Source organism: Camellia sinensis, chromosome 15, assembly GCF_055761805.1.
Source record: "Camellia sinensis isolate YWXY chromosome 15, ASM5576180v1, whole genome shotgun sequence".
Taxonomy (NCBI): domain Eukaryota; kingdom Viridiplantae; phylum Streptophyta; class Magnoliopsida; order Ericales; family Theaceae; genus Camellia; species Camellia sinensis.
The window spans coordinates 73158268-73184862 of record NC_138975.1 but is presented as its reverse complement, the minus strand read 5'-3'; the positions used below and the strand labels follow the sequence as shown (position 1 = coordinate 73184862).

Genomic DNA, 26595 nt, shown 5'->3' with positions numbered 1-26595 from the left:
GTTAAACCGAAAAAAAAAGGATGACGCGATAGAGATAGTAATCACACTTGACTCTTCTTTTTCTTCGTGGGCTTTGTTAGGGTTTTTGAAAGAGAGATTTTTTTTTGGGTGTGGGGGGTGGTGTGCATTCAATTGAATAAATTGAATGTTTTCACGAGGATAATTTTGGTATTATTTGGAGGAGAAAAGAAATTTTAAGTGTTTCAAAATTTATAAATTGGGGGTCCAAAGAAATGTGGGGTTCAAAAAAATAGATAGAGTGCTAATAGCACCACTCGTAAAAGAAAAAATAAATTATTAAATATATAAAAAGATAAGTAAGTGTGTAAAAATAAATTTTTTTTTTTTTTTTTTATCATTTTCCTTTTCATTTTCTATCCTCCAATTTTTTCTAAATAAATGGAGCCTTGGAAAGAAAGAAACGAAGGCGGCCAAAAAAAAAAATCAGAGAAACGCGTTCAGGGAACTTCCGAAACCATTCCTTGGTTAGCGTTGTCGAAACGGTGATCATCATCATCGGAAGCGGCGACAAACAACCGTTCGCCTTCCGGTAAGACCTTTCAGTACCTGTGATTATTTCGGCCGCAAATCCTTCTCCAGGAAGAGATCAATTGATAGCTGAATCGCATATTTATTTATTTACTATTGTTTTTTTTTTTTTTTGTTCTGATTAATCAATCCCTCCATACAACTATAATTTCATTTTTTTTTGGTTACTTTTGATCATCCAATTGTTGATCTAGGGTTTCTCATAGGATTTTGTTTACCTATCTAGTGTTGCAAAAATAATCTGGTTGGTTTGATTTGATTTAGGGTTTCAGTTTTGTGTTTTTGTTTTTGGGTTTGATTAATTTGTTGTTTAAAGAAGAATCCTTGGTTGTTAATCATTATGGCGGCAGGACGATTTGATGTCTCGAGGAGGAGAGATGTTCATTATTCTAAGAAAGAAAGCTATCACTATAGAAACGGCTACCATGACCTAGAATTGAAAAGTCGGAATGGATATGGTTCTTGTTCGGCCGCTGTTGAGGCAGTTGGTGGACAAGGAAGAGGATTTGTTGGTAGGGCTAGAGAGTGGGAGGTGGGTGAGTTATCAGGCCGAGCCAGGTCTCATGATGCTTTCCCTTACGAGTCTAGTGCCTGGGATAATGAGATTGCAAGGTCTCAAGATGGGGTGTCAATGCATCCAGAAAAGAAAAGGAAACTTACACCTATTATTTGGGATAGGGATGACAAAGAAGTAGGAATTTCATCCAAGAACAGAATTTCCTCAAAAAGCCCTTTCCTTTGTTCTCCACTGTCTTTGCAGAAGTTAATGAATATTTCTGCGGATGGGGATGTTATCATGTATGCTATCACAAATACTCAGCTTCAAGGCATGCAGATGGCAGCTGGGGCGGCGGGGAACTCTGAAGCACTACCCAATTCACCATCTTTGTTGTCACCAAAGCAATGCAGGAGAACTAATAAAGAGCTTGGAGAGGTGGAAGACAATGAGTGCATTGAGGTTCGGCACATATCAACATCACGGTGGGCATTAATGGATAATTCACCAGGGGAAATATGTTCAGATAACACTGGAGACACTTTATTGAATACTCATGAAAGTGGGGAGTTTCCTAGGGAAGGCTCTGATAGCAGTCGGGGAAAGTCATCTTCATTTGATGGGCAAGATAGTTTTATGGAGCTTGCAACTAGTAGGCATGATTACTCAGATAATGATACCATGGAGATTGATGAGAAACATGATGAGGTTAGGCATTTGGACTGGGATCTTGAGGAGGAGGAAGAGTTTTCTAGGTTTGAGCAACCTGCTGCCCCTAAATCAAGAAGCATGAACATGCTTCAAGGTTGTAGGAGTGTGTTTAATTACGAGAGACTCAACAAAATAAATGAAGGTACGTATGGTGTTGTGTATAAAGCTAGGGATAAGAAAACAGAAGAAATAGTGGCATTGAAGAAGGTGAAGATGACCCTAGAAAGAGAGGGTTTCCCTCTGACATCTTTGAGGGAAATAAACATTCTTGTGTCTCTTCATCACCCTTCAATAGTGGATGTGAAAGAAGTAGTTGTGGACAAAGATGTTTTTATGGTTATGGAGTACGTGGAACATGATCTTAAGGGGCTTATTGATATAATGAAGCAGCCTTTTAGTGAAAAAGAAGTTAAATGCCTGATTCTACAGTTATTGGAGGGTGTCAAATATCTGCATGATAATTGGGTTCTCCACAGGGATTTGAAGACATCAAATTTGCTTCTAAACAACAAGGGGAAGTTGAAAATTTGCGACTTTGGATTGTCACGTCAGTATGGAAGCCCGTTGATAACATATACTCCTTTGGTGGTCACTTTGTGGTACAGGTGAGTTGCGGTCTTTTGTGCATTAACCATAGATTTATGAACTACAGTTTTTTATATTCATGCTTGCATTTTCACTCTTTCTATTTTGAGTTATGTGGTGCTTCATTTGCTTTTTTTGTCTTTAGATTCACTTGTATTAACTCTTTCTGTAATTTTTGCCTTTTAACAGAGCACCTGAGCTGCTGCTCGGAACAAAACATTATTCTACTGCAATTGATATGTGGTCGGTGGGTTGTATAATGGCAGAATTGTTGGCAAAGCAACCACTATTTAATGGAAAAAGTGAATTAGAACAGCTTGACAAGGTAACAGTTGCTTCCTCATTCTTTGAAATTGTTTTTTTAGTACTTATTCCTTTGGCCTATATCTGATGATTAGTTTATTTTTCACACAAATTGCAGATTTTCAGAGCTCTTGGCACACCAAACGAGGCAATCTGGCCAGGATTTTCCAAACTGTCAGGAGCCAAAGTAAAGTTTGTTGAGCAATCGTAAGTTTCTGTTTCATGCACATTAGATTGAATCCTTAAAAAGTTGTTGAAACTGGCTTTTCATTCCTCTTTTTAACTTTATGAAATTGCTGTGGTTTTGTGGACAGGAGGAATACACTGCGGGAGAAGTTTCCTGCAATTAGTTTCAAGGGGTCTCCAGTCCTCTCTGAGCAGGGCTTTGATCTGTTGAGCCAGCTTCTAACTTATGATCCGGAGAAGGTAAATCTTCATTAGGGGCAGAGAGTTCCAAGTTATGTATTTAGTATATAGCCTTCTATATCTAGTAAGAATTTTGCAGTGCATTTTGCATGCATGCTTGTATTGATGAAGATCCTTTATTTTGTTTGTACAGCGAATAACAGCTGAAGCTGCTCTCAAGCATAGCTGGTTCCATAAAGAAGAGCCTTCCATTCAAGAATTGATTCGTAATAGGCTAAAGTCGATGGGATATGATGGCTAGGCATCCTGACAAGTTCATTGCAGAAGGCATCCCAGCATGTGCACATTTGGTGGTTCATCACAATTTTCTGATTAAATCGAAGCCAGCAGGTGAAGTTGTTATTTGGTTTTTTTATAGCACCACCAAGCGCATGAACCTTGAGAGAGAGAGAGAGAGAGAGAGAGGCTTATTTGAAGTCTGCTGTGATTTTGGTCATTAGTAAATGTGAATGTTACTGTATCCCCTCTAAAATTGGAAGGGAAAATTTTGCTGGTGAAAATGCTCTCTTTTCACAGTTTGTTCAAGTGGATATGTGTAGGTGCACATTGAATATTAGTAGGATGAAAGATGAATAATGTAAAAATACCAAAACAAATAAGTAAATAAATATGTACTAGAAAATCAGTTGTAGTTGTTTTAGCCATGATCTTCACCTATAAATATTTGCTTACTGAAAGGGATTGTGAGAAGCCAAGTAGACGGTAAGAGCATTATATTATTATTATTATTATTTGGGTAAATTACTTAAAAGTCAACTTTAGCAATTGTCTAGGACATTAGATCTAGTAGGTATTTTTTTATTGTTAAGAGGTTTACCCTTTGTGAAATAATTTGCTAAAAAGTCATTTTGTTTGTTTTGAATAACATTTTGTTTTTAATTTTACTCATTAATTTATCTGTTGACTTTTTTTATCTATGGACTTTTTTTGACTATTCAAATTTATATCTATTTGTTTAAATTATTTTTTATCTGTTCAAATTTTTTCCTTATCTAGTGAAGTATTTTTTTTATCTGGTGAAATTATCTATTTAAAAATCTATTTGTTAAAATTTACCCAACTTATTTTCTCTTATCTATTGAAATTTACATTGCATATTTCCATGATCTGTTGAAATTATTTGTTCAAAAAATTTATCAATTAGAATTTACTAGACTTTTTTTTTTTTTTTTTATCTATTGAAATTTGTTGGAATTTTTTCCCAAATCCACTTTCTCTCTTATCTGTTGAACCAGGACTTCTCTTATGCACAAATACATGATCTGTTGAAAATGTTAGATAAAATATTGAACTTGCTCTGTTTCAATCAAACAAATGGCATTCCATCTAGATCTTACCATCATAACAATAGTAAAACAACTAAACTAAAATAAAATAAAATAAAAACTGATGAATAACACAACTATGAGTACCACCACTAGATATATTCAAATCACAATTACATTTTCATAGCATATTCACACATTACAGATCTAGATGGAAAATTCACACAGATACTCCAAGATCCATCACCAAGAAGATGGCAAGGAATTAACCAACACCTCGCAATAGAGAAAATCCAGGAAATGGTGCAATATTCTGAGAAGACGAAGAAGAAGAAGAAGAAGAAGAATATCAGATCCAACTCAAAACAACACGTGTAAGTGTATATCACGAAGAAGCTTACAAGAATCTATGTCTAATATTGTATTTAAAAAAACTCTGTAATCAGAGAGAGAGAGGAGGGGGATTAAAACCAATCTATATGGAAACCAATCTCAAGATTTTTTGTCCAAAACCATAGAGTTAGAAAATGAGAGTGGTGTTTAGAGGGGAGAGAGAGAGAGAGAGAGAGAGAGAGAGAGAGAGAAGCGACAACAAACGAGGGAGATCAGCGTCATTCTCGGGTCTAGAGCCCCTCAGATCTGTAATCTATTTGAGAGACCTCAAATCTCAAAGAAGAAGAGAAAACCACTGCATCACCGACTCAATTCTTCTACATTTGCATTAAAATCGAAGAGAAATGAGAGTTAATAATACTCAACAAGTCCCATGGAGATTTTGCCGGTGCCAGCCTCGACGATGTCGGGGATGAGAATAAGCTGATGATGATGTCACGAATGATCTTGCCAGTGGTGAAGTGCTTTTACCACGGTGGCGAAGAGGTTCTTTCGCTCAAGGTCTTCCACTACGGCGGCATCGTACAGCAGAGACCAAGTCTAGGAGTTTGGAGAGACAGAGGGTTAGGGTTTGAAGAGAGAGAGAGAGAAAATTGACGGGTTTTAACCATGTACATGATATATATATATATATATATATATATATATATATATATATATATATGTAAGGATAGTTTGGACATTTTGCACCATCATGCCCTTACGGACAAAATATCTTAGAGCTTGGATCTTTGGCTAAACAAATTTCAAATTTAAATTTATGGACCGAGTGCCCTCCTCCTCCTCCTCCTTCTTCTTCTTCTTCTTATTATTATTATTATTATTATGTCAAAATGAAAGATACAATATTAGAAAGATTCTTGTAAAAGGTCCACAATGAGGAGTTATATCATTATGTATGAAAATTATGAAATGAATTTTTTATTTATATAACATTACTCTTATATTATATATATATATATATATAAAATATAGGCATCGTTTGGGAAGTTGATTATTTTAGTAGGCTATTTTAGTTTTTGGTTATTTTAGTAGGCTAAAATATTTGTATTTGAAAAGATGATTGGATTTTTTTTAAGTTGCATATGATGTTTGTAAGAAAAAAAGTAAAATAATTATGAATTTGATATGACATTTGTCTTATTAACTATTTTAGCTTATTTTGTCTTTTTATGACTTTTAGCCGAAAAAGCTAAAAAAATCATTTGCCAAACACTCCCATAATATATATATATATATATATAGCAACATGTCACGTCCTGCCAAATTACCTAGACAGAATTGCCTACCAAAAAGAAGTCTCAATGAATGGAGGCTAATGGAATATTCTAGAAGCTCTTGGAAAACTTGAGAAAATGATATAATATAGTACATAATTCTATAATGTACTTGCAATGATCTATAATAGATTTTTTAGCATTTGAGTGAATATTAGAGAGAAGAAAGCAATAGAAGCTTTTAGAACCCCCTAGAAAAATGGAGTTGGTAAAAGACTTGTATTTACTTCTAGAATGAGGTAGATATTTGTATAGATATTTTTAGAGAAGATTCTAGAACCCTCTTGTAGGATAAGGAAAGTTTCCAAGAGAAGCTTGTCCATGGTTCTTTTCTTATGTGTTCTAAAATGTTCCAAAAGTGCCTATAAATAGGAGAGGAGCTCATTTGCTCCAAACCATCCAAGAGTTGTACAAGTTTTCTCAAAGTAAATACAAAGACATTCTCTCAAATTCTCTTTGTCTTCTTACTTGTCTTTCTTGCAAATTTATAGGTTAAGCTAACTAAGCATCACCAAGTAAAATTTGTGATTGTCTAATTGCCGCATAGATAACTTGGGAATAACTAAAGCCATGACATGCAGCTGATGATATTCTAATTTCACGAGTGATTAGCATTGAAAATAGTTGTTGGCCATTTCAATTTATTAATTGGAAAATGCTATGAACTCCAAATAATTTACGAATTTTTTTATTAAATCTCTTACATAGGCGTGAGACCCACACAAATCCGCATATGTGTGGGTCTCATACCCACAAGGATAGATCTAGGGGGGCTGAGGGTGGCCGCACCCCCAAAAATTTGAAAAATATCATATATTATACTAGAAATTTTAAAATAATTTAAAATTATAAGAGTTCGCATCCCTAATTTTTTTTTTTTTTAAAGATAATTTCAAAATTATATAGAGTAACCCCCAATTTTTTAAACTATTTGGAATGAGATGTCCTTATAAGGGAGGCCGAGGTCGGTCTCATTCTGAAAGAAGTCAGCTCACCGTGGAACATCATTTTCACGTTGATATTTTTATGGTTACTGTTGATTTTCAGTTACAAGAATTAAACAATAGGTTTAAGAAAGATGTAATGGAATTGATTGTTCTTGTCTCAGCTTTGGATCCTTGGGATGGTTATAGATCATTCAAAATTGAGGATATTTGCAATCTTGCAAATAAATTTTATCCCATAGATTTCACCAAGCAAGAAAAATTGAATTTGAAGCATCAGCGGGAAAACTATAAACTTGATATTTCTGTACTTCCCGAATTTCAGAAGTTGTCAATCATTTTTGAGTTATGTCAAATGTTGGCAAAAATAAAAAAAAAAAAAAGTCAACAAGTTATCCTCTTATTAATAGATTGATCCGTCTTGTGTTGACTTTACTTGTTTCAACTGCTACATCAGAACGTGTATTTTCAGCTATGAAACTTGATAAGTCTAAATTGCGCAATAGGATGGAAGATGATTTTCTGGCTAGTTACTTGATTAGATACATTGAAAAAGATATTGCTCAAGGGTTTGATGCAGACTCTATCATTCATGTTTTTGATATTATGAAAAAGCTTCGAGCTCAATTGAAGATGCCTAATTTTAGTAAATAAATACATGTAGAAATAGTTATTACTTTTTGTAAGTGAATATGGGCAAAAAAATATTCTCAATTGTATGATCATCTTTTTGTACCCAACTATGTTAACAAGGAATATATAGTTTAATATTTTATCGTAACATTATTGATTTTTTTTCATGTTAGTAGAAATTTGTATTGAACTTTAAATTTTATTGGTTAGAGGTTAAACGTACTTTGGCCCCCCCAAAGTCATAATCCTCGAACTATCCCTGCATACCCATGTGAGACGTTTGATAAAAAATTTAATAAATCATTTAAAGTCTGTAACATAACCCTTATTAATTATACATATCGATGGTGTAGTGGTGGATTGTGGCCACAATATGGCTTAATGAAATACTATTATGTTACAAAAGAGTGGTTAGCTGATGCTTTACCAGTTCTCGCTCAAGATAAAATAAAATAAAAAATGATCATGTCGCCTATTTAGAATTCAAACCTTTCATTGGTAATATTAAAATCAAACGAAAGTTAAAGACGACATAAAACTTACAATCCTCAAAACATTTTGTTAATGGATAAAATTTGATGATATTATCAATTTATTAAATTAAAGTACTAATTTTATCCTTCATTAAAAATGACCCTACACACACAAAAAATAAATAAATAAAATTAAGTCCACTACCATCTTCAGTTTTTAAACTCTTCATGGTGAACCCAACAGTAATTCTATGCAAACCACTCTATGGAGGCATTTATTCCAACAATAAACAAGGCATCACAACCCACAACTTAGCACTCAAATAGACACCCCTGTAATTGAATCCCAACACCATAGATCCCCTACTAACCATGGAAGAACTCTTGTCAACAAAATGCACTGGCTTGAATATATATGTATACAGTTATATATATCCACACAAAACAAAATCCCAGTACCCATTAAAATGAAAAATAAAAAAAATCCCCCACCACTATTGCCAGTAGAGAGACCCCAGAAAAAATCCAAGTAGAGATTGTGGTGCTGGAGTGAGGCAAATATGGTGATTGCAAGCGATGAACACCGATAATGATGGACATGATGAGAGACACAGTAAGAAAGGGAATGAGTAAAGAAGATATAGGGAGAAAGGGAGGTTTGACTGACAGAGAAGAGAGCAAGACAGCCAATGATGAGAATACCAATTGAGGGGAAGGTGGAGAGAGAGAGAGAGAGAGCAATGGGAATTGGGAAGAAAATAATTGAAGGGTAGTTTCATCATTTTACCAATTCTGTTGACTCCATAATTTACCTTAAATCACTAGTTTTGTAACCATAGTCGGACACCAGCAATCACATTACTCGGATTCAGTGATCTTTGATGACGATGATACTGAAGCAGATTTTCCTTTAAAATTAGAGCGAGATAAATGAGATAGAGGGTACTTTTCCAAACTCTGGTATGACTGAATTTACCAAAATGATTGTTAAATCCCATCTTATGAGATAACTACAAGACCAAGAAGATGCAATGAAGAAAACCTTACATGACTAACACATATTCGGTGCACGTTTAGGGAGACTGCAAGTTTCCACCAATTTGAAATTCATACAACTGTGTAGCAAAGTATCTGTGTATAGAATCTTAAATGATTCAGTAAATCCATTTCTAGTCTAACATATGGAGCCTGTTTTTGGTGGCTTTTAACTTGGTGCTGGGTATCTATGTACTCTGCTATCTCAAATTTCTCATCATCTATGCAAGCATCATCACATCCTCCTTATTAGCCCTAATCTGGGCTCAGAAAGGTGCACTGGCAAATGATATGGTGTGGCCAATGCATCACTTGCAAAATGTTTTGAGCTCTTCAAAACTCAAGTAAATGTTTCAATGAGAATAGATAATAAAAAAAAAAATGTCATACTAATGATACATTCAATCCAGGTAGAATCTTTCCTACCAACAACATGATGACAAAAATGGCAACTGCTTGCGAATATCTTAGGAAACTGTAAATAAAAAAGATCATCAAAAATTAAACACTCATTGGTGAAGATGATGCTATGCTGTCCCATGGAAACAGGCTAAAGGGAAGCTGTTGTTGTGGATGTATCCATTGTAGGGTTTCTGGCAAATGTCATCTGGTAGTGATAGTTATGGTCTTCCCGAGCACAAAGGAAAACAGAGAGAACTCAATGAAGAAGATTGTGTTAATAAGGATCCGATCAATTGTCCATCCGAAAACTGTGAACCCTCCAGGATTGGACTGCAAATATGTAACTGAAAACAAACAAACTTCAGTGATATTGACATGAGTATCATGTCTAACCATGTAGATAGTCATTGAAACTGAAGTGTGCACAAGCATAGAAGCTAGATCATTACATGACATCTACAGCGTTCAACAGCACACAAATTTTGGTTTTTTAATTTGTATATATATATATATATTTGAATTACATTATTATACAATTTCTTTTGAATTACATTCACGATTTAACACATTCTACCATATATATATATATATATATAAGATGACTGTAACATGGGAACACTTTCCAACTTTTGCCTTGGGCAATTAACTAATGTGTAAAAAGAACTCAAGATCTTTTAATGCTGCTTATCGACCCAAAACATCACCATGATACTATGATGCTGACTCACTTATTTGGCTAACCAATACGGGCCACCTAAACCCATAATCTGAATCATGACTGCCACACATGCCCACACACATTGCTAAGAGACAATACCAGCTCCAATCTCACATTGCCTGCCTCTACTCTCAGTGCACTCTTTTCAGAGCAACTTCAATAGACCGAACTTGGTCTGTAATTCTCCTCACCACATTACATGATCTTATTCACATACCTGAGTAGCCTGACACTTTTGGCTCAAGCTGTCAGATAAGAACCACTCAAAGCAGAGGTGCCAAGTTTAGGGATCAAATTACGATGGAAATGAGATGGAAACAAAATAACAGGCAAAAATCATTAATTTGAGCAGCGTCATCTGAATCAGTAATTATTAGGAAAAGTAAAAATCTTCTATCGCAGATGTCTCACTAAGAGAAAAGCTACAACTCACATGAAATCACTGGCAAGGGTTAACTCCAGACATGCATTAACCAGCATATTTGTTGTTTTTTTTTTTTTTTTTTTTTTTTTTCATTGATAAGTTGCATTAACCAGAATACTCTACATTGCTAAACATTTTTCACACAAATAATCACTTTACCTGCCATTACAAATTACTTGTGCCACGCACAAATCAGCAAACTTGATAAGATTATACTTCCAAGAAAACAATCAATCAAGTTACCGATCATTAAAAATGAAAAAAATAAAATAGAAGGAAAAGAAAATAAAAGAAAAGAGAATACTATGTTACTAGAAAATGTTTCCAGGGTTGTCAACTTCGAAGTATATGAGAAGCTCCGAGATAGAATTTATTCCGATTGTTTGATGATTTATCAACTCAACTGACATTTTACATGCTTAAAAGCAGATTCCGGATAAAAGAATCCAAATCATTAGTTATTTCATTTAGTCCAGTTAGTATAAGCACGAAGATAGCAAAGCAGATTTTCTCATATCATTGGGATGGAAAAATGAAGCCAAAAAAAAAAAAAACCTTTTGCAGTGTTCTTTGCTTGAAAATACCAATCATATATGAGAAACATTCTTTGAGACAGCTATAAGACCAGAATACAGGCAATGGGTATTAATACCCTCAAACCAATGGGATTCGTGCATTCATTTATTCAGTGAAACAAATATTATTCTGAAATATTTTCATACATAATAGATATGATTCATAAGATGAATGCTTTAACCCTTTAGTTACATTGAATGTGATGTATGTAAGTGAAAGAGTTTCACTTACGGGAGATATAGATCACAAGTCTTGTAACTTAGAGATTTCACAGTTTTCTAATAGACTTAAGACTATTAGGACAACTGCAGCATGATTAACCCGTGTGAGAGGATGGTTTATCTCAACCATTGAAGTGGAAGACTTTGGATTAATATGTTGGTGTTTTGGAATACATTGAAGGACTACAATAAGAGTCATGCCATGTAAAACCTATTGTCTATTTGGTGTGAATCTTATAGTGCCCAATGCAATGAACTCTTAATCCTGAGAGAAGTTATGGACTCAAGTTTCTAGTCAAGGTCACTTTGATTACCAAAGAGTGAGGTTTATTATTTGGCCAACACCTCGGTGTATTGGGTGACTAAGGTTCGTGGGAACATTCGTTTTAAGATGGAATCCATCCTTTGTCTAAAAATAAATTAAATCTCCCTTTGAATCAGGTCACTAGTTTAGTCACTTGAAATTGGGCCTGGTCATTTGCATGATTTGATCATTCAAATGCAAATGGTGACTATGGTGTTTGGGATTAGTACTCAATGTAAATGAGTAAGTTTTGGTTAGACAGTAAATCTGTATTTACTACATTACTAGTTATGGACATGGTTATGGTGGAGGGATTGCTTTGCGGTATTGTGTACATATATTTTTATTAATAATAATAATAATAATTAACTCTTTGAGGAGTAGAGTGAAATTGCAATTATATAGTGGAGTTAATTGCAATTAATTGATAGCTCCTATCCTAATAAGGTGTAGAGTCCCATTGGAGCTAGAGTTAGAGAGACCTTAGAAGTCCCAATCCAAGCCTGCATGGGAAAGGGTCTTAATGCCTATATAAAGGCTCATAAATGGCCAACCAAGGAGATGTAGAATTTTGCACTCTTTTCTTTCATATTACTATACAGCAAGTGTAGAGATAAAAAATAAGATCCCAAAATCGTACCTTGGTAAGGATTCCCAAAGGGTATCGGATTGAAGGCTCTTAAGCATACAAGTTCAACAATTATTATTCAACATTCAAGTGTTCTTGAAGATCATCATCAACATTCAAAGTACGGAATTACAAACAGTCACAAAGGTATGATTCTACCTATCTTTATCTAGAACATTATGAACACAGGAGTTCAGATTCAAATTTATAAAATTGTTCGCTTCCGCATGGTTTTCGAAACCAACAATTAATAGTGTTGATGGGAATAGTACAGATAAAGAATGCTGAAATAAACGTGAATGCATCTGCTGGGGTACATTTGGCATCCATGATGGACAAAATTAGATAGACTCAAGTGCAACGGTTAAGGTGAAGACTGATGATTGACATGTTTTAGTACTAAAAAAGTTTGGGGTGACAGTGTCACAAGGATAGGGGGAATTATAACCAGAGATGGACAATAATGAGGAAAAATATCTCATGATTGAACAAAATATGTCCTTGACAAGGAAGAAAAGAATTTGTGTGGCCACCGGCCAACCACAAATTGGTGCTAATCAGAGTTGTAGCATATTCCCAATGTCAAGCGCCAAATGCTTGTGCTCACTAGTTACTAGAAGAATTGAAAGTTTAGACATATCTATCAATATGGTGGATCTTCATTATGGAAGATTGAATAAAACTTTATCATAGCCGTCACTAAATGGTTGCATGTTATATGACAAACATTAATGGTTGCCATCAAAACTATCTTGAAGTAAACAGAGAATTTGATATACAAAGCCAGGAATAAATTAAGATCACAGTCAACTAAAATTACAGATTGAGCATGTTCTCTGAGTTTGCAGCCACTATAAAGAGCTCGCGTAGTAGTTAAAGAAAAAATAAAGCACAAATATGTTGATTGTTCTGCATACATACCAAAGGATTGCCGTTTGTGGTATGAAGACATATAAGAAGCCAGCTGGGTATTTGTTGGCATGGGCACATAATCAGTCGATTCCAAATCACTTTCTGAGTAGTACATTGGTAATGCACCTGTTGGATTGACAGCCTCCACATTTCTCCCATTAGTCACAGTTCCCCCTTGAGAACCCTCATTAGAATTGCATGTAACAAAAGCATGCCATCTACTGGCCACTGATGCAATTCCTTGAGCTCTATGTGTAATCTTTGCAGCTCCATGCAGACACAGAATTATTCCAACAAGCTCAACGATTGAGGAGACCTGTTATTGTTGCAACAATACAATATCAGAGCAGATTATTAAGTATATAACACTAACAAATTTTACGAGTATCATACTTGAAGCAAGGTGTTTCTATGAGTTCCCTACGCAACTCATTATTTAGAAATAGCATGGTGCTCCTATACACATTAAGGTAAAGACTCAAAGCATCATACATAATTCCTAAAGGAAATGACTAAGATGGTTGCAGCCATTGTTCTTGCTCTGTAGCTTTATGAGAAAGAGATTCCGCAGATAAAAGTGGTAAAAATTCTAAGTAGGAAAATTTTTTAAAGTGAAATTACCAAAAATCTCCTTAATAATGCTATAGGGCTATAAGCCTGTCACACTCAGTCAAAAAGATATAAATTCTCATGGACAGGCAAAGCCCGAAGGCTGCTATCCCAATAGGCCAGCAGGCGTACAACACCTACGAATAAAACTTTACTTCCAAACTTACAGCAAAATCACCACCGTTTATCAAATTGAGGATTCCATGATTCCCTGTTGTTTGTAATAGAGCCACAAATAGACTAGCTGTCACTACCAAGAACTCCAGAAGAAGAAATATTCGGAATCTGTGGCTTATTTTAGATAAGTAATGTGTTAAACGGATGTGCTCCTCAATATAAACTGAAACATCCAAATCCCTTTCTAAAAGCTTCCCATAGCTTTCGAAGTGTATCACTTGCAAATTGCAAACCAAATTGAACAGAGCAGTGCCTGACAGAAAAATCATAGTCAAGTACGTCCATGAGACAACAGAAGCTATCACAATGCCAACAGATTGCCACCACGGATCATGACGCACATAGATGGCACGGGCAACCTCCCGGGCAGTCTTCAATAGCAAGCACGGTAATGTCCACAAAGCAAGTACACGGAAAAAGTCCTGAACAATTAAAGACACAAGTCAAAATTCTTAATATGATTAAGCCAAAGAGGGAGAGGCAAGGACCTGCGCCATTACAAAGACTTGAGAAGCATCATTGGCTGCTTATTTGCATGAGATATAAAATGCCATCTAAGTGTGGAACTTGTACTCAGAAGCAGATACTATTTGACCAAATTATATTTAAATTAGAAGATTCCTATGCCCAATATTGTAAACAAGTATGCTACCCTCAGTTATTAGATCACAAATTTTTCCTTTCTCTGTTTTCTCAATAATAGTAAAAGTCTTTATCTATGTGTTTTCCCACAGAAGTAACTCATCCACTCTAAAGTCTGGACCAAACACACAAAAACAAAAGTGAAAGCATCTCATGAAATCCTTATGGCCCCATGGGAAGATTTATTTTCCCACAGCAACACTGAGAGTCTTCCTTTGTGTTGAAGATAGAATCCCAGGGTCCATAGGTTAATCAGATCAATCAAGAGAAATTCTACGATTCATGTGAATCAAATCCCATGATTATTGGCATGACTAATGTAATTAGATTTAACATTAACCTCCATGTCATTGTAGTCCATCTATATGTGTGTGTGTGTGATGCTCATGTATTCAAATTATCCAAGATGACAACATAACCAACTGGCATTTGGGTCTGTAGATGTAGGCACAATGTGCCGAACCACGTTTGTGTTCTTCTTGTTCTTACTCTTTTCTTTCTTCTTTATCTGAAGTTTAACATGGTAGCAGAGCAGGTTAGTTGGACCTTGCTTTGAATTTGCTTCTGCTGCATATTCCACATTTTATTTCTACATTCTATTAACATTTTTGCACCAGAAATATTTTTTTTCTTTTGGGTCATCATTTTCCTAATTTGGCTCCTCTCCTCTTCAAATCATCAATCACCAGAGAGATCATGAATGAAATTCGCTCCATTTTCTAATGATGGCACCTTGTGTTCATGCACACTTCAAATGACATAATAATTTAATTTAAATAACCATCTATACTATATATAAAGCAAACACCATAATTGGTGTTTATGTCACAGTTTTTTTTTGTGTATTTTTTTTTTTTTTTTGGGCGAAACTATCCACAAAAGCCCTTATAACAGCAGTTATGCCATTATTCAGTTATGTCCCAAATTCAGTTCTTTTTTTTTTTTTAACTTTTTTCTTTTGTTACTTTTGATTTTTCAGATTCACCAAAACTTTTAGATTATGAATTCAAGCATACATTTCACAATTTTATTTCATTGAAAGAAAACAATCCAATGCGCACGCATGGTGTGCACCACCATTTCTAGTTTCTCGAAAAGTGCACACAAAATAAACCTAAATTATACTAAAAAGAAGTGAAGATATTATGAAAAATACAATACTCATTGTAAAATGTAAATAAAATATTATACAAAAGAAAATCCGATGGTAAAAATTTTGCAATTCATCGAAAAAGCAAGCAAAAAAGATGAGTTCTATAACAAAAAAAACTTTCCAATCTACAATAATACAATAACTCAAAAGAGTGGCTAGGCCAAATGATAAGGTTCGCCATTAGCGTCCTTGGTGGAGCAAGTTCGAGTCACGAAAATAACCTCTCCAAAAATTGGGATAAAGTTGCATACAATTTGTCCCCCTTAGGCCCCACTAAGGCTAAGTTTATTTTTCCGACTAGTTAGTTTTCTTAAATTACTACATTATTTAAATGCTTATTTTCCTAGTTTGTTTTTCTTAGTTATTTGATTCAATATTACTTATTTTTTTATTCATCTAGACCACATAAATTTGTATTTAAAAAAAAAAAATAGGTACACAATACAAAACAAGGCTCACAAATTGGATCGATAGGATCGAATTCGGATCGAAATTCTACAATCCTATAATATCCAATTATCAAGATTGAAAGATCCTACCTATAAAGCATTTTTTACACAATCTGAATCTATTGTGCCCAAATGGATTGTAAGATCTGGATCAAAATTTTGATAACCATTACTTCAACAACACTTGTTTTCCAATAATCAATTTTGTTTGTCAATTTCTCATGTTGCACGATGTTCATTCATGCTTAGGTGGGGTTAGGCTTAGGGTTTGGAAGATTAGGAATAGGGGTATGATTGGAATTTCATATTAGGGTAAAATTATAAGAGGGTTGCTAAATGTCCCTACCTTTCTTCTTAGGACCTCTCACTTCTTTGAACCCCCACCATCAAAATTGCTCCCTTCCTCATTTTCTTTGGACCCCTACCATAATCCCAAATATACCCTCACTCCAACATTTTGCTTCCCTTCTCTCACTTCACTGGTCCCCAACCATAACCCATTCCGACCGACGACCTCCCCCACCATCACAACCCCAGCCGACAGCTTCCCCGTCGTCGCCCGCTCATCCCCAAACCAGACCCACCACACCACCACCACCACCACCACCACCACCACCACCACCACCTCTCCCCCATCCACCATCTTACACCAACCCCCCATCGCCGTCGCTCTCCCTTTCAATCATTCATCAATGTCGCCACCCACAAAACAACCCTAGAGCCCTCTCCCATCATGCTCGTGTTTGATTTTTCTTCATTTGAAACTGTCACGCCTGGTTTGGAAAACCAGTACCAAACAAATGGTGGAGGTTCGGATGCAGACTAGTGAACAAATGGTGGCAGTTCAGGTGAAGACTGTCAAACAAAAGGTGGTGGTTCAGGCTTGAACTACTGAACCGAATGAGAGAAGAGAATTTAGTGCAAACGCAAGCCAGTCTAGCCCAATTTTGAGGATCATCTTCGAGCATGAAGAAAATGTTGAGAACAACGCCCTCGAAGAGCTTTGAAAACACTGTACCAGTCATTTTCGTTACAAACAGAGAAATGGGTATTGATACAAATTTTCGATTGTTCTATTTTTCTAATCCTCTTCCTCCTCCTCTTCCTCCTCCTTTTCTTCTTCCCCCAAAACCCTAGCCTAGATCTAAGATTTTTGATCTAAAAGCAACAATCTTCGCCGGAGGTGGAGAAGTGGTGACTGCCACTTCTCTCTCTCTCTCTCTCTCCCACTCTCAGTGGCGGTGGTGAGGGGGCTACAAAGGTGGTGGTGGTCGCGACGATGAGACATCGGAGGGAGTAGTGGTTGCAGCGACTAGGGGCTGCTGGATGGTGGACGGAGATGGTGGTGATTGCCGGAGGTGGTGGGGGATGCGATTAGGATTAGGGTTTGGGCTTGGGCTTGGATTTGAAAAATTAGGGTTAGAAGATTAAGGATGAGGGTAAAAATGAAATTTTATGTTTGGACAAAATTGAAATTAAAAAAAAAATGGAGTAGGGGCATTAGCAACTATCAATTATAATTAAAAAGATTAGTTAGATGTGTGGTCCAAAGAAATTTGGTGAGGCAACTAGTAACACTCTTATTCTAATTATGACTATAGTCGCGCAGTATTTGGGTACAAAGAGCAACCTAATAGTAAAACTGTATCCTTTATATCCAATTGCATTCTCATTTTACGACAGAAAGAATTCAAAAAATCCAAGGAATAAAGTTTTTAAATCCGTTGTGTTGTCACATCAGAATCTTTTCTACAAGTTCATAGATCCAAAAATGCGTCTCAGCATCAACTGGAAAGAGAAGAGAAAAGTAGGGAAGTATTTTGAACGCTTTGGAAGCACTCAAAGTAAGTGCTATCCAAGAACAAGTTTACTTTGCAAGTACTTCACTGAACCAACGAAGTTGATTTTTTAGGGCAAGCAGTTGTCTCCGATTCAAAGCAAAATCACAAATTTTGAAAACAAAACTGACAAGTAATACAAGTATTGGATGCTTACGTGAATCTTGTGAATATAGAGGTCGCGAAACTGGGCCATATGACCACGATACCGATCGACGAAGAGTAGCCTCCGAACACCATACTTGCGAAGATTGTGAGAAATGCAGAGAAGAGAAATGGCAGCGAGAAGGGATTGACAAACGAAGATTTCGAGCTCGAACACTCTGATCTGATACTTCTCACAATCAGAGCAATACGAAAACTCGATTATAAGAAACGGAACAGCCAAGCCGATCGCGAGGAATGAAAGCCAGGAGAGAGTGAAGCTGAGTGGAGAGTAATGACAAAAGCCGAAGAATCGAAGAAACAACTCCAATCTCTGTAGGTACTTGTCTAGTTGAACGTCTTCTGATGATGATTGAGTCGCGGCTGTGTCTATCAGAGAGATTTCAGTTGAACTCTCGTCAACTTCCATTGTAGAGAGAGAGAGAGAAATTGAATATGGAGAGTTAAAGATCTCTGATTTTGAGTTGCAGGGAAAACAGAGCAAAACTGAGAGATATAAAGATCGTTTAGGGTGGTGCTACACACCAACTAAAATAGTATAGTCAAAAGGCCATCCTCGGTGTTTGAGAAGTTAATATTTTACTCCCTCCGTCCATAATATTAGTCCCTTATTCTATTTTTTATTGTCCCAAGATATTAGTCCCTCTTCAAAAATCAAGTACAAAAATAATATAAATTTCTCATTTTGCCCATCTTTTAAATTCATAAATAATATAAAAAGTACAATTATGACATTGATATTCTCAAAAAAGTGTACTATCAAAGGGTAATTTTGGAAAACCAACTTTTTAAAAGTACAATAATTGTACTACCAAAAAAAGTTGAATTCCCCAAAAGGGACCATTATTTTGGGACGGAGGGAGTAGTAGTTTTTTTAGTTTTTGATTATTTTAAGAGGTTAAAATTTTTGTATTTAAAAAGATATTTTGATTTTTTTTATAGTTGAATATGATATTTGTAAAAAAAATAAAATAATTATAGATTTGATTTAATATTTTATCTAAATTTGTTTTTTTTTTTTTTCATCACTAATGTTGTCTTTTAATTTTTTTTTTTAAGCAAAAAAAAAAAATCATACTTTTCAAACACCTCCATTGTCACTTCAAAATTCATTATGAATTTTATTTATTATATAAATTATAAAAATTTTAAATTTTAAAAAATTGATAAATTACAAACACACTTCTAGAGTTTACTTAAATTAAAAATTACTCATTTGATTCTAGAAATTATATTATGTTCTAAGATTTCTAATTTCATAACAAACAAGCCTTTTTATCAATAAATTATTAAATTAATTAATAATTTTTAATAATGTTAAAATTTTATTTCAATTAATAATTCAAATAATTTATTATTGTATAAGTAAATAGATAGAAATTTTACTTTTTCAATTAATTCTGTTAAATAAAAAATTCTAATAGAGAAGTTTTTGTAATTTTTCAAACCATGAGAGGCAATTCATATTTTAAACAAACTTCAAAAGATATATTTATAATCAATTGTGATAGAGACCCCTACACATATATGACTCTCACAATCCCTACTCTTATTCCAACCTCTCATAATATGGAGCCCACACATACATGAGTGGACCCACACACTATCAATGACTAAGATTAAATTAGAGATCATGAAACTACCCTATTTATTAATATATTAATTAATAGGTATAATTTTATTTTATCATTTATTTCGTTTATACATAATATAAATAATTAGGTAATAATAGAACAATATAGAGTTTTTTTTTTTCTTACAGGAAAATCCTCTCACTCTCTCGTAGGTCCATGGCAGCGCCCCTTGCAGAGATCACCAAAGTGTCCTGTTGTCCGTTCTGAGATAGGAGACTATAAACAGAAAACTTACCCGGACCTTTCAAGATAAACTCACCATAAATCAAGACTCGAGCAACAAAGAAATATTGAGCCCACACCAAATATTGTAGTAAGAACAACTTGAAGCAAGAACAGATCAGATAGAGAGAGCGACAGAGAGAGATTGCGTTGTAAAGACAGAAACAAACTTTGAGATAGGATAATAATAATATATATATATATATATATAGACAGACAGACAGACAGCATTAGGTGACCTGGAAAGAAAAAAAATATACATTTTTCTTACTAGTTGACATCACTGATTTAAATAAATAAAAATTAGAAAAATATAATGAAATCGAAAGGACGGAATCATTTCTCTCATTATTTCTATTTGTGAGGTATTACACATCATGAAATTTTTATTTAGAATTTATTCAGAAATAGTAATTAATTGTTGCAATCCATTTTATTCATAAATCTCATATTTTAATAATTTAATTTTCACTATACAAATTAATTTTAAACAAATTTTAAATTGTAAATCTGGCTCCTAGCTTTTTCCCTTCTATTTTGAATCTCTATTTTAGAAAGAGATTGAGAGAAAGACAAAAATCAACTAAGATCTGTTTTGAAAAATGCCAAAAAAGTTAATTTTTTTTTTACATATTTTGAAAAGATGTGCAAAAATAAAGAGGTGATATGAATTAAATAAGTCGATAAGTTAATAAATTGACTTTTTTGACACTTTTCAAAAGCAACAATGCTAGGGATACTTACACATTACTAACAATTTTACTAGGCAGTGGCTTTGGTCTAGTCCAAGATCAGACTGGACCATGCTGTTGGGCCCTTGGGGGTCACCATGGGTCCTGTTTTGATAATCTGAACCGTTCAATGTGTAGAACTCGTCGAGTACTATATGTCTGTAAAAAATCACGTTGATCGGATATCGATAGCTATGTGAACAAACAATTTTTTATCAACCGTTAATTTTTTCACCATCCATTTTTTTTATACAAAACTGATTTGATCATATAGCTATTGACATCCGATCAAAGTTATTTTTTATAGGCGTGTAGTACTCAACGAGTTCTACACATTGAACGGTTCGGATTATCAAAACGGGCCCAAAAAATGGACCCTATGGACCGAACTGGACGGATCCAGTCTTGATCTCAACTTGAGACAAGTTGGACCCATTTTACTAATACACTCACAAGTTTTGATAAGATCAACCATCACTTGATATGGGACCCACATCAACTTGTGAGTGTGTTAGTAAAATTGTTAGTATTCTTAGTAATTTTCCTTCAAAAGAGGCCTAAGAATATTAGGAATATAAACACCAAATAGGATGAGACACATGTTTCACATTGAGTGAGATCTATGATGTGAGACTTACATGCGGGACCTATCTCATGTGAGACATTTATGTCTCATTCTGTATTTAGTATCTGTGTTTCTAGACTTATTGACCAACTGGTTGGTTTGGAAAATGGGTTGGCTTTTTGGCTTTTTTGGCTATTTTAGCCTGGGCTAAAAAGCTTGGTTTGGAAACGGCTTTTTGACTTTATGGCTTTTTGACTTTTTTGGCTTTTTTTATGAAAGAAGAGTGTAATGACTATGGGTTGGATGTGATGTTTTTGTAGCTAAAATAGTTTATTTTTTCTTTTGTAGCTAAAATAGCTAAAAAAAGAGCTCAATCTAGCTCTTCCCAAACGGATGGTTTTTTGGGGGTGTTTGGCAAGGAAACAAATAGCCTAGTTTAGGCTAAAATTCACAAAAAGACAAAATAGACTAAAATAGCTAATAAAACAAAATATCAAATCAAACCCATAATCATTTTACTTTTTCTCTCACAAACATTACATCCAACCACAAAAAAAATCCAATCATCTTCCCAAACATAAAAATTTTAGCCTACTAAAATAGCCAAAAACTAAAATAGCCTACTAAAATAGCAACATCCCAAACGAAGCCTTTGTTATAATATCAAAAATACTCTTTTAGATGGGTTATTATACTTTCTATCTTTAAACTATCGCTAAATTATCTATTTCCCTGAATTATCAATTGAGTCTCATAAGTTCCTAAAGTATACATAAATCAAAATTTATTTAGTCCCTACACTATTGATTAAATCTATTAAATTCCCAAAATATTTAATTCAAACATATTTAGTCCCTTAAAAAAATTGCAAAAATAAAATATAATCCATAAGTATTATAATAAATTAATAAAAGGTCCTATCTAGTTTAAATTTTATTTTAAAAAAATCAATTTTTATTTTATCTTTGAAAAGTAGGTATCAATTCTTATGGTAAATTTCCTTTATAAGGGTAAGGGTCATTATCTATAATTTTTTCTCACTTATTTTTTACAATGGGTATGTAAAATAGCAAAGTGTTGATAAATTCTTTGATAATTTTTAATGACATATTATATGACATAATTTGTTTATAATTTTTAAGTTTTTTGATATATTCCTTTTATCAGCAACGTGTTAGTATTTAAATTATCTAATTCTAGTTATAGCGATCCCGATTTCTCTTCCTTTCATTGTTGTATTCCGAACTTAGGTTCCGTGGAGTTGGTGGTTGTATATCTTGTTATTATCCTTTAATTCCGTGTGTTTGAGTTTTAAAATGTGTTGGGCGTGTTTCGAACAGGTTGGTTGAGTTTTAATCCCATTCCTTGTTGCCCAGATTTTTGGTGGTACGCTCGAGCGGGTCCCTTTGCGCTCGAGCGGAGTTTGATTTTTGGTTGTCCGCTCGAGCGGGTCTTCTTGCGCTCGAGCGAGGTTTACACACTCCCAGCATTTTGTGCCTTTGCAAAACTTCTGCAGGTGCGTTTTTCACGCTTGAGCGGTTTTCCTTACGCTCGAGCGGGTATATTGGCGCCCGAGCGGGTAGTTTATTGTCTGTAAAAGTACTGGAAGGGAGAAATCTACGCTCGAGCGGCTTTCCCTTTGCGCTCGAGCGGGTGTGTTTTGCAGTTGTGTCTTAGCGCTCGAGCGTGTCTAGTTTCTGTGTCTGACGCTCGAGCGTCTTATTCTCCGCTCGAGCGGGTCATATGTATATCAGTAGACAACAGCGGGTTTACACTTCACTTTTTCATCTCTTTCTTTTTCAAAAACCCTAGATCTGAGCTCTCTCTCTCTCTAAACAACTTCTCTCTAGGGATTGATCTACTTCTAGTGAGTTTCTAACCTAGGCTCTTTGTAAGAAAGATAGAGGGTATTGAGGACTTCCTTTTAATCTGAAAAATCTTGGATTTGGAGCACTTTGGATTTTGGTCATCTCCTCCATTTGAGCTCTTAATCTCGAGGTAGGGATAACTACTCATTTCTATGGTCTTTGACATAAACTATTGGTCTTTTTGATATAATGTTGAGTTAGGTGATTTTGGGTGTTAGGGTTTCAAAATGTATAAAAAAGGGGTTTCGTATTTTGAGCCTATACATGTATATTTGAGCCTAGAGATGAGAATATTGGTATTGTTGATAATATTTGGACCTTTGGGTCAATATTGAGTTTAAAGGAAAAAAAGCCATATTTGAGTATATTTGGGTCATTAGTGTAATTAATGACATTTGTGATGAAATTGAGTTGGGGATAATGAAATTTGTTCATTATGAGATAGAATGGTGGAGTTGGATTTATAAATCGCTCACTTTTGAAAATGCCAATTATATATCTGTTGAGGCATTTATTATCTGTTTAGAAGTAACTGCTTTGGGCTATCGGTGGAAGATAGTCTTGATTGTTGTAGACATTGCATGATGATTAGGTGAATTGAAACTAATCAAGTTGTGTATTTGAACACATGGGTGCCGAATCCCGCGGATGAAATTTTCGTAAAATGACCATTTGAATATAATTGTACATGGGTGCCGAATCCCGCGGACGCAATTTTCGTAAAATGGCAATCCACATATATATATACATGGGTGCCGAGTCCTGCGGATGAAATATCCGTAAAATGGCCATAAGAGAATGAAAATACATGGGTGCCGAATCCCGCGGACGCAATTTCCGTAAAATGGCAGTTTGTAGTATTGTTGGCATGAGATGTAGTCTCACTTCAGTTATTTGGCTAGGTTCTGAGCCATGTTTATAAGTTGAGTTTTGTTAAGTTAAACATTTATCAAGTGCTAATGTTTTAGTTACTGCTCATATTATCTTTAGCATATCTCTACTGGGCGTTGGCTCACCCTATATGGGACATCATTTTCAGGTACAGGTATTATGCCACCTCCAAGGACGTAGCTTGGGAGGCTTAAGGCTGTAGACTCTTTTTGTTGTTTTTTATTGTATTACATGTATATCAAGCCAATGGCTTATTTGTGTAGAGTTAGTACTCTCTTTTTGTAACCAAGTGTTGATTTGGAAAGTTGTAAGCCTATAGGGCGTTTACTTTTATTGTCAGTATGTAATACCATTTGTAAGAATACTTTGATGGTTATAATATGAGAACTCTTTTATTTATCGTGAATGTATGCTATGATGAGTTTATTTTTGAGGGCGTTACAACTTAGTATCAGAGCGTACCGGGTTCGAATACTTTGGGTACGCGGGAAGTGGTTAGTACCACAATGGGTTCGTCTCGCTTGATAGAGACTTAGATGTAGTGTTATATGCTTATGTGATAACATGTTTATGTGACTATTTGGGTATGGGATTTAGTTTCTAGGATGTTGATTGGATCCTTGAATTTCTATGAGTCTTGTTGGAAAGGCACTTGATCAATGCTGTTTCTAACCGGAACTCTAGTAAAGCCTCGAGACTATCATTATCTGGAATTGAAATTCGTAGGTGCTTATGTGATTATGTGCTTACGTGGAGTGAATTACAGTTGTCCATTGCATTAGGCCGCAAGTGTTATAGTTTCGGCACATTTGTGAATATGCTAATGTTCTTCATTACCTTTATTAGGATGTCAGGACGAGGACGTGGTGGTAGGCGAAGCAGGCCTAGGAGGCAGGAAATGCCTATACTGGATGATATTCCGGCGCAGCCGGAGGGGGTTGGTTAGGCTAATGTAGCCGAGCCAGCAGGCTAGCAGGCTATGGGCGCTTTAGCCCGTGGGATAACAGATGCTTTGAGGGAATCCATGGGCATTCTCAGAGCTGAGAATCCAGTTCAGGCCCCGGTTGTTGATGCAGGGCCTTCCTTTCAGAAGAGGGAGTTCTTCCGGTCTAATCCGGATGAGTTTGTTGGGGATCCAAATGAGCCACTTAAGGCTGATGAGTGGTTGGAGCAGATAACCAAGACATTTGAGATGATTGGCATCGAGGACGGGGTATTAAAGGTGACCTTGGCATCTTTCCAGCTTAAGGGTGATGCGGGTTAATGGTGGAAGTTCACAAGGGGCCGTATTGGTGGCACTTGGGAGGCTTTTGTAGACGCTTTCCAGGAGAAGTACTTAGCCCCAACTATCAGGAAAAAGCTGAGGGACCAGTTTTGTCAGCTCAAGCAGCTAGGTTTGTCAGTGGCCGAGTTTGAGGCCGCCTTTACCAGTTTATCCAAGTTCGCACCTGAGCTCGTGGCGTCGGAGGAACGCCGTTGTATTGAGCTCGAGAGGAAGTTGAAGCATGGCCTTAAGATGAGGGTTGGGGGATCCATGATCCAGGAGTATGGGCGTCTTATGGATGCCGCGACCCATATGGAGTCTATGATGGAGGAGGAGGAGAGGATGAGGGGCTCCAAGAGGAGTCAGGAAGGCGAGGGGGATGGTAGAAGGCAGAGGGGTTCTAACCCTCAGCAATCCCAGAGTGCTTTAGTGAGATCTACCTTTCCAGTACCGGGTTCGGGTTCTGGGAGAGGTAGCCAGGGGGACTTTACCTCTTTCAAATGTGGTCAACTGGGCCACAAGTCTCCAGCTTGCCCACAGAGGAGAGGAGGTCAGGAAGCAGCTTCATCTTCAGCTCGACCTCAGAGCCAGAGTCAGGGCAGAGGCCGATCGTCCTCTTGTTATCAGTGTGGTCAGGCAGGATACCTAAAGAGGTTCTGCCCACAGTTGGGTAGTATACCCGGTGCGTCTAGTTTGAGACAGACACAGAGTTCGCAGCCAGTACAGTCTGTTCAGGCCTTGAGGGCCAATCAGGGGGCTTCATCGTCTCAGTCTGTGCATCGGTCCTTTGCTCCGGGAGGTGAGCAGATAGATCAGGGGACTACAGGGCGCGTGTATGCTGTTACCGCGCAGGATCTTGTACCGGCTCCATCTGTTGTAAGAGGTACCTTTTTGTTTTGCAACTCGGCTGTCAATGTGTTGATTGATACGGGTGCATCTCATTCCTTTATATCTGCTGCATTCGCATCTGTTTTGGGATTGGAGTTGGCACAGTTAGCATCTCCTATTTGTGTTATATCGCCTGTTGGAGGCGAATTGATTTTGAAACACGGATGTAGAGGTTGTGACGTAGAGGTCGTCGACCGCCGACTTCCATTTCCTTTTGTAGTTAT

The 26595-nt window shown here is 35.9% G+C and overlaps 2 protein-coding genes across 3 annotated transcripts; one reads left to right on the top strand and one right to left on the bottom strand.

The window, feature by feature from the left end:
- The first annotated feature begins 381 nt into the window (after positions 1–381).
- LOC114304787 (cyclin-dependent kinase G-2) lies at positions 382–3595 on the top strand. Of its 2 annotated transcripts, XM_028249935.2 has the most exons (6): positions 395–550; positions 900–2361; positions 2531–2666; positions 2763–2851; positions 2959–3070; positions 3204–3595. In XM_028249935.2, the coding sequence occupies exons 2-6, from the start codon at positions 1181–1183 to the stop codon at positions 3309–3311; spliced, it is 1626 nt and encodes a 541-aa protein (XP_028105736.2). In that variant the 5' UTR covers positions 395–550; positions 900–1180; the 3' UTR covers positions 3312–3595. The 2 variants fall into 2 exon arrangements, with proteins under 2 accessions (XP_028105735.2, XP_028105736.2); XM_028249934.2 differs by having other exon boundaries at positions 382–2361.
- Positions 3596–9430: 5835 nt separating this feature from the next.
- Positions 9431–18853, bottom strand: LOC114304794 (uncharacterized). The gene is made up of 4 exons (XM_028249942.2): positions 18301–18853; positions 14052–14483; positions 13285–13591; positions 9431–9836 (listed from the first exon to the last, which is right to left on the bottom strand). Exons 1-4 carry the CDS (start codon positions 18715–18717, stop codon positions 9694–9696), a joined length of 1299 nt encoding a protein of 432 aa, XP_028105743.1. The 5' UTR covers positions 18718–18853; the 3' UTR covers positions 9431–9693.
- Between the last annotated feature and the right edge of the window lie 7742 nt (positions 18854–26595).